Below are 8,977 nucleotides of genomic sequence, written 5' to 3' on the forward strand. Positions count from 1 at the left end.
AAGTACAAAATTTAAAAAAAAAAAAGAAAGCTACACATTCAAAGAAATCCAGCATATTTTATAAGCTCAATTTGTCATAATTCTAGATTACATCGAGGAGTAACTAGCTATTTTTTCAAATTCTCTTTTTTAAATGAGAAAATACATGGGTTGGTTTGTTTGTGGTTTTTGTTAATCTCAGCATAAAAAGCCTATGAAGTAAGCAAAAATCATTCTGCTGTTCTAGTGAAATGTTCATAAAATGGAAGTGATGTTTAAAATTCTTCAGCATTGGAAACACCACACACATAAAAAAAATTGCCAGAAAAATTAACTGTATTAAAACACTACAGGCAGAAGGCAAGACCAAATGTAATGTATACTAATGAGCTTGGATGTGTTCCAATTCTTTCCCCAAAATAAGTAAAAAATAATCAGCGTAACTTAGGAAAAAAAATACATTTTTGAATGTTTACTTTCATAAAATACAAACTAACAAGATAGATGTGCAAGAACAATATTTTTAACTTGCAATCAAAGGCATGAAATAACTTAGGGCAGGGCAATGAAATGGGTATCGAGAGTGCTAACTTCTGTTCCCAGCTGGGAGCTCAGCTATGACAGTTTACACTTGTTTTCCTTAGAGGTGAAGCACAGCTTCTGCAGCTGAACAACTGCAAGAGACACAACATGAGGTGTGGCTTCTCCTGTGGCATCCACAGGTGTGACAGGTTTCAGGCTCTAGCTTTGTACCTTGACCCATTATCCCAGCTCAGCCAGGTCAACTGAGGATACAAAAAGCAAGCTACTTGCACCCCAGGAAACAAAACTACACCCTCTACAAGCTACTAACTTCATTTGCAAATGAATTACACTCTGGAGTTCCTGGTTGGAAAAGACTTTGAAAGAAGCATGAAGGTAATCACTGGAGATGGAACACCAGCACACTCGTCTAGGAGTCAGCCACACAAGACAAGGAACTGAGTACTTCAAGAGTAAGGAAGAAATAAATCTCTCCACCTGATATACTAGGGAGAAAGACAGAAGTAAAATTTCAAGATAGCAGAGTTTCTTCAATCTTCTTTCGTCTTGGGAAGAAGGCATTTTTGGGTCATGCCAAGGGACAAAGGTTATCCTCATCTCAACAAAAGAATATGCTGGTCAAGATTAAAAAGAAACTTCAGCAGTATCTTGTACCTCAGGAAATACACGATAAATGCAGTTATTAATAAAAATATGTTCTTTCGGACATGAAAAACACATGTACAAAATATGTACTTTCAGACTAACTTCAGTAATATTTGCATGCACTGACACAACAGAAGGAGGGCAGACCAGAGGAAAATCAGAATGCTGCCCCAGTAAATGTTATGTAATCAACCGAAGATGTTCTGCTTCAACAGCTCAAGTGGAAAAACTAGAGCAGTTTTACTAACCCTTGATCTGGTTGCACTGTATCACCAAGGGTTTTTAGCCTAGGTAAAACCTGCTCACAGAACTCAGAGAAAGAACTTACTCTAGCTAGTAGCAACAGTAACACACCACTCTCAACAATCCACATATATTTTTACATTATTAAAAGGGAAAAAAAAAGAAAAAGAAAAACAGACTTGGTGGAGTTACATTATGATGGTGAGCTTTTCTTCTATGAGTTAGTCAAGGCAACTAGACTTAGGGGAAAAAAGCAGTACCTGTAATTATATCCTTCATCTTTTACGTAATGGCCAATTTATCCTGATTAATTTCAGCATGATTTGAATTCACTTGTAACAGCTTTCATGTTGAGCAATCAAGTACTATTTTTACTACTTTTGGCACCAGTAGACTATTACATCTTCAGAAAGTGTTACATACAAAAATTTCCCTTAAATTACTTCCTTTAATGCAGTCAGAAAGTAACATAGCTGACACATTAGCAAGTCATCATCAATTTTAAGAGTTTTTAATTTGTTTTAGCATTGTATTTGCTCCAGGGCAAAAAAAAGTTCCAGAATATTTCTACATTTTAGTATAATCCAGTTCAGAAAAAACCCACATAAATCACAAGTCCCCATAAATTTCAGTGTTGTACAGCAACACAACAAAGACTGAAAGAAACACTAAAAAAAAAACAGTGGGGAAAAAAAAGGATTAAAAGAGCTTTTAGAAATACAGGTACTCAATTTTTCAATTTTCAGTCACTTGTGTAAATGGAAGAATTTCTTACCATCACATAATTCCACCAAGTTAACCTGTAGCTTAACATACTGTTTTCAAACAGAGTTCCACAGCTTCTGTGTACAACTCTATGGCTTCTTCTGCATTGCCTTTGTCATCCTCATCGAAAGCCTGGGTAACGAGGAAGTGAGCGCGCTCCAAGTCCAACTGTTGTTTTGACTTCAGAGGGTCTGTTTTCTGTGACTGAACTAAACAAAAAGAAAAGTATTTAGCTTTCTTCAGCTGCAGACATGTAAAAACATCCCTAACATGGTACCAAAACAACCAAAACACTAGCAGCCCTAATCAGATGAGTAATAACTTTTTCTTGTCTGGAAACAAAATATTTCTAGACTTTGTATAAACATCTATGCAAGGACAAGAAAACACCATCACCCCCTTCCTGAAGCAGAGATCTGCTCTTAGGATATTTCAGATGTCAAATAATGTAAATAAAATCTCTTTCATACTACATTGAGAACAAGGATGCTCAATTATGTCAAATATTGCACTATTTGTGTAAATACATCACCTGTGACAATACACAAGTTCCTTACGTGTCCACCTCTTTTATTTCCTTTATTGATGACTTGAAGGAGAAGGGAGAGTGCACCTAAGCAGAAACACTGAAACTGGACTAAGCAGAAACACTGAAACTGGATCAAACAAGGAAACTGTAAGGAGAGCAAAGAGCTTCTTTGTCGTCTCAAAGTTAATAATTCTGTATAAATACCAGAACCCGCTTGCTTCAAATCCATCATGCAGCTGAGGTTCAGATGTGAGTTTTGATTTGTTCTTAATGAATTTTTGTTGCTATATTTAATTACTTTCTCAGGTTTTCTCTGCAGATGTGGTTCCTCAGAATATTTAAAATCAAAGAATATCCACACCTAAGTCCTTAGGTAGTCAGCCTCCACTTAATTTCTGATGTATCAGAATTCAAAGCACTGATGTGCTTGTTGTATTTGTGGTTCATTCCCAAAGGAAAAAGAAATTAGAATAATGAAAAACAGAGTAAACACCATTGATATGTATTTCACAGCAGCAAACAAGTTTCCACTCAATTAATTTAAGCAGAGGTTTAATTAGAAAGCTCCTTACCCACCTGCTGAATGGAGAGCTTGAACTCTCTCCAAGTACTCATTTATTTTTTCTTGAATATTTTCCAAGTTGGACCCAGCCATCCCAGCATAAATCAAGGCTTGTGCAGCTTCCTGCAGGGAGAAGAATTTGAGACAAAGTTAATGTTTGCTGCCTAGAAAATTACTTTCCATTAATAGAGGGCTTACAACAGCCATGAGTTGCATGAAAGCAAGCCCTTACATCTGCAAAAAGACTCAGTGGCTGAAGGGAAATTCTGCTGGAAAGAAAAAGTTTCAAGTTATAAATTAGACACATTCAATTTCTCACATCTTGGACAACCTGTAAGACTATAAAAATATTTGGAAGGTCTGTTAGACAAGATCTTAGTCCTGTCTATATAGTAACATATGAAATTAGAAGATTTGGGTTTAAAGCTGTGGATTTAAGGTTAGGAGAAAAAAACCAAGCTATTTGCATTTAATCTGATAATAATGAAAAAAGCTTTTCAAAATCAGATGCAAAGAATTTAGGAAGGGGTTAAATATTATTCAGATAAAGCTGTCAGTTCTGAAGTCTACAAATTTGAGGTTTCCTACCTTCTAAACTTCTTTTTTAAAATGTTTGTACATACAAAAAATACTGGATGCAAGTCTGCTTACAGAAGGGAGCACAGGCTCCCAGCTCAGAGGCACAGTACCTTACCCACATTAAGGTTTTTTCCATACTGTACAAATCTATTAAGAAAAAACGCCTTCAGTTGCATAAGCTGTCTAACCATTCACTAGATTTATGAAAAACATGGAAGCTTTGGCAGGGCTGCAATGAATAGCCAGAGCTGACACAGCCTCAGAACCACATAGGGAATCAACACTTGTCACCCACAAAGATGAGGATAAAAAGCTTATTTTGTCCCCATTAGAGGCCTGGGGAAAAAACCTCACAACACTTTTGTGGCAGTGCTTGTCTTCTCTGCAGCAGCAGAGGAGAGGAGGTGGTCACGTACAGGCGGTGTCTTGGTTTGAGATAAGCAACTGCCAACCCCCCCAAGCACAGAGAGAAAACGCAGAAAGCAGAGGAGTAACCAGAGAGCTGATTGACAGAGACAGCGCTCAGAGAGGCTGCTCTGTACAGGGCGAGCACAGATCCCTGGCCAGGGGGCCCTTGTGTGCTTTATGGCCCTTATTTTTGCCAAGCTTTGCAGTTTGCTCCCATACTCATCTGTCTAGTTTGCCCAAGCTTAAAACTGATTCTGATACAGCCTGTATTTGTTATCAGGAGGAATTTTCACTAAGAAGCATCACAGAACCAGGTACCTCATACTCCCTGTCAGCATCCATCCCCATATTATATTGCATAAAACATCCACATCCACAGAAAGGTAAACTGAAGTTCCATTTACATGAAGCAATTAACTACCCTCAAGGTCTAGCACACAACTACTTTCTGTAGGGGAAACAAGTGCACTACAGCTATCTGATCAAAGGATGGATATATTTGTCTGTGACACACCACAGGTACAGACTGACAAAACAGGTGCTATATCATAAAGGTGTGTTGTCTACATATGATGCAAAGAACAAATGAGGATTTCCAAACCAGTGCTGCAAAACCAATGTACAATTGATGTTGCCTCTGTGACTTCAAGCACAACTGTTCTATCTGGTTGTAAGAAGTAAACACAACAATACAGCCCTTTATAAATTAAGCCAGCCCACCAGCTGTCCCCAGTGACCAGATGGATGTGCAGTTCAGAGTTAGTCTTTCTGATCTTTTCACTCCCACTACTGCTGTTTGTCATGAGTAGTGTGCCACAGACACACTGAGCTAACTACTGCTCCTCAGTCTGCAAAATGCTAACTGCTGGTCAGCAGCCAAACTCAGCAACATCCTCCAGCAGCTTTGCTGAGGCCATCGAGTACCCAGAACTGCTCCTGGCATTTCTGCAAAGCACCGTTCCAAGCTGCCCCAGGCTGGGTCACACACAGCCCTCCTCTAGGGATCTACCAAAGTTACGTGATTGCAGGAAGGAAGCAGCACTTGCAGGCCACAGGAACTCCATTCAGACCGGCCTGTTTTGCTGTTGTCTCTGGGCAACAACTGTGGCATTTTCCATGTTTCATCCTTAGGGCTGAGTTCTCACAGAAGCCAGTTCAACACTCAAGCTTTGCCACGTGCTTGCTAACTGCACCAGAGGGCTCTGAACTGCTTAGAGCAGCTGACAGCAATGTTAGTGATGGGCCAGAGCTTACTAGCACCATCAAAAAACCTCCAAAAACCAAAAAACATGAAGGACCTCCCAAATACTAGATGGTATTTTGTAACTACTTTTGTTTAATCTAACATGGCAGTGATTCTTCAGGCAACATCTGGAAATCCAAAACTACCTTGACTTTAATGGTATCTGCTGAGTTTGCTCTCACTCCTCCTGATCACAATAGGTTTGAACACCAACACCTTCACATATAATCTGACACACCAAAACCTTCACATATAATCTGACACAAGCATCAATATCTAGTCTTGGACTGGCAAGAGTCTCCTGTCTGAACAGCAGAAATCTTAGCTGCAGTCGCGATTCAAAGCTGTAACAGTGCCAAAGCTGTAACTGTGTTGCTTTCAGGCTTAGCTTTAGCACACCAGAAAACACTGTCTAGGTTACACTCTGTGTCACGTGTAGCTTCAAGTGCACCAAGACCATCAGGAGTGCACTTCTGCACAAAGCAAAAACACTGCCCATATACAGGAAGTGAAAAAGATTTTCCATATGCTGTTCAAAAGCATACAAGAGCAATTATTTGCACAAAAAGATGTTTTGAGTAGGTAGAGCAGTGAATAATTTCTTTCAGATATATTCAGAAATATACAGTTCTGAAGCACGTGGCTATCAGACCATGCACATACACAGCTGCTGATAAGCACAGAGTTTATCAGTGTCATTACGGGTAAGTAGAACTTTTGCATGTTTATGCTTTACATACATTAACTTAACTCAACCTACATTAACAACCAGGCTAAAAAAAGAAAATACTTCCCTTCCGATCTCTTCACACTTACATGCCAGGCCACCATAACTTTCTAACACATATGCTTTTTAAACATTTCATAGCACTCATGAAGCAAAAGGCCAACTTCCAAGCCTTTAGCAAGTTAATGAAAGAGAATTACTTTGGCAGGATAATGGAATTTGTGGAACAATTAATGTGATCAGGATAACCATAGGCTTCAAAGAAATCTCCCCTTGCAGGTGAGAAGTAAAGCCAGTGGGATATGGAAACTTTTAACACAACTTTGACAAAATGAGACAACTTACACAGATGAAAAATGCATTAGGGTTGCACAAGAACTATTAAATACCAGTAGTAAGTCTACAGATATTGAGTAAGACACTGAATCAACCTCGTTACACCCTTGGTTACACCAATCTGAAGCTGTACTGAAATAAGAAAATCTGGTGTCTAATGGAAAGAACATTCGTACATGGTTAAAACCACATCACTGACAGCTTATGACCTGAAGCTGTCTTACTGCTGAGCATCTTGCATTCCACCATGGACTTTTCTTTTGATGACTGATTGTACAGTAGAGTTGTTTCCGGCTGTACACTCAAGAGCAGCATCATGCCCACTTGTGGTTCTCCAAAATGCCCAGCGCTTGTATCTCCAGCATAAAACTGATCATTCTTTCCGGCCTGGCGGGGGTGGGGGAGAGGCCAGGAACGCAAGCGTACAACCAGAGGGGCAGAGACGTTTTTAGGTTACGATGAAGCTTCCGAGAAGCGCGGCCGGGCGAGCTCCGCACGCACCTTTGCGGCGCGCCGGTCCTGCCGCGCTGCGCCGAGCCCGGCCGCAGGCAGCGCTCGGTCCCTCCTGAAACCCGCCGCAGGGAAGGCATTTCGCAACGCGCCTGGAAGGACACGGCTCCTCCGGAGCCTGACAAACTTTGGACGCGCTCGCTCGGCCTTCCCCTGTCCTCTCGGCGGGCACCGCCTCGCCTTCCCCGGCCCGAGCGCGGCACAGCGCGGGGCATGGCGGGGGCGGCGCTGACCCAGTGCCCTCCCTCCTCCTTTCCCCGCCGGCAGGGCCGGGCCGGGCCGCGCCGTGCCGGCCGCTCCTCCGCTCCCTGCCCCGGTCCCCGGGGGCTGGGGGGCAGCGCCAGCCCTCCGACAGCTCGGGGGCATCAGTGCGGGGAGGAGACACCGACGCCGGAGGGCAGCGGCCCCCGCCCGCCGTACCTTGTAGTAGAACACGGCTTCCTGGTAGCGCCCGCTCTGGTCCCGCTGCACCGCCAGCTGCGCGAACTTCACCGCGTCCAGCTCCAACGTGGTGGCGTCCATGGTCGGGGCCCTCCCGGTGCCACTACCGGCTGGGGCAACAGCAGCAGCGGTGCTGGTAGTGCTGACCCTCCAAGCCCACGCTGTGCCCGGCGACAGCTCCGCGCCCGCCCGGCCGCTCCCCCCTCCCCGCTGCTGCCCCCGCCCCGCTGACCCCGCCGCGCCCGCGGGACACGCCCACGCGTCTGGCCCCGCCCCCGCGCCCGGCCGGCCCCGCCCCCCAGCACAGGGACCAGCCCCCGCCCACAGTCAGGCCCCGCCCATCCGGGCTGGGAGTGCGCGCCCCGCCCCGCGCGAGGCTGCGCTGCGCGTACTCGGGCGCGCGCGGTGGTGGGCGGGGCTCGGGCTCGCGCGGGGCCGGGCGGGGCTCGCGCGGGGCCGGGCGGGGCTCGCGCGTTTCCAGCTGAGGCGTGTGGGGGCGCGCGCGGGGTCTGTGGCAGAGCCACAGGATCAAACAGGTTGGACAAGACTCTCGAGATCATCGAGCCCAAACCGTGACCCAACACCACCCTCTCCGTGCCACGTCCAGTTGTTCCTTAAACACATCACCAGGAATGGTGACTCCACCACCTCCCTGAGCATACCAAGGGTCTCGTCACCCTTCCTGTGAACGAATTCCTCCTAATGTCCAATCTAAACCTCCCCTGGCACAGCTGAAGGCTGTGCCCTCTCATCCTGTCGCTACTTGCCTGGGAGAAGAGGCTGATGCCCACCTGGCTACACCCTCCTTCAGGTAGTTGTGCAGAGTGATAAGGTCACCCCTGGGCCTCTTTTTCCCTCAGCCACTATCCCTTTATCAGCTTCATTGCCTTTCCTCTGACACTCCAGCACCTCCATGTCTGTGAACTCATATAATTGCACTTCAGTGTTAAAACCAGTCCAGCTGTTCGTTCACGGTGTCGGTTTCTCCTTAATCTCAGGGGTGGGATCCCTGAGGGGTGGGGCCCATCCACAAGCGGCCACACGGCGAAGACAAAGGAAACAGAAACAAGTTTCACTGGGAGTGGTTTCATCTTGACATAAGAAAGAAAGTGTTTATGTTAAGATCAAGTGTTCATTGGAACAGCCTCCCCAGGGACAGGGTAGAGTTCCCATTGCTGGAGGTTTTCCAGGGGGTACAGACACTGCTAGATAAGCTCAGCTATGGTCTTTTCCCCACAGAAGGCTGGACCACGTAATCTTTTCTTGTCCCTTCTAACTCGGGCAGTTCTGTGGGATTCTGCAGGCATTTATTTCTGCCAGGCATTGTTTTCATGAGATGTAAAAATACCGTCTGGCAAATGATTCCTCAGCTCTCCTTTATGAGTGTATATCTTTTCAACCTGTTTTCTGATTATAAATTTAGTAAGAGGTGCACCTAAATGCAGAGTTCTAGGTACTGAAATACTA

General features: G+C 44.6%; 1 protein-coding gene across 3 annotated transcripts in view; it reads right to left on the reverse strand.

The window, feature by feature from the left end:
- Positions 1-7,713, reverse strand: part of CAPN7 (calpain 7) — a 31,151-nt gene extending 23,438 nt beyond the window's left edge. For 2 of the 3 annotated variants that reach the window (XM_071561200.1, XM_071561198.1), the window contains exons 1-3: positions 7,490-7,713; positions 3,281-3,389; positions 2,227-2,384 (exon numbers count right to left, since the gene is read on the reverse strand). In XM_071561200.1, the coding sequence (XP_071417301.1) occupies positions 2,227-2,384; positions 3,281-3,389; positions 7,490-7,591 (369 nt within the window). In that variant the 5' untranslated portion in view covers positions 7,592-7,713. Of the gene's footprint in view, positions 1-2,185; positions 2,385-3,280; positions 3,390-7,489 lie in introns of those variants that run through there. The other variant, XM_071561199.1, reaches the window with a different exon arrangement.
- Positions 7,714-8,977: the final 1,264 nt, after the last annotated feature.

Source organism: Pithys albifrons, chromosome 7 (genome assembly GCF_047495875.1).
Source record: "Pithys albifrons albifrons isolate INPA30051 chromosome 7, PitAlb_v1, whole genome shotgun sequence".
NCBI classification, from domain to species: Eukaryota; Metazoa; Chordata; class Aves; order Passeriformes; family Thamnophilidae; genus Pithys; species Pithys albifrons.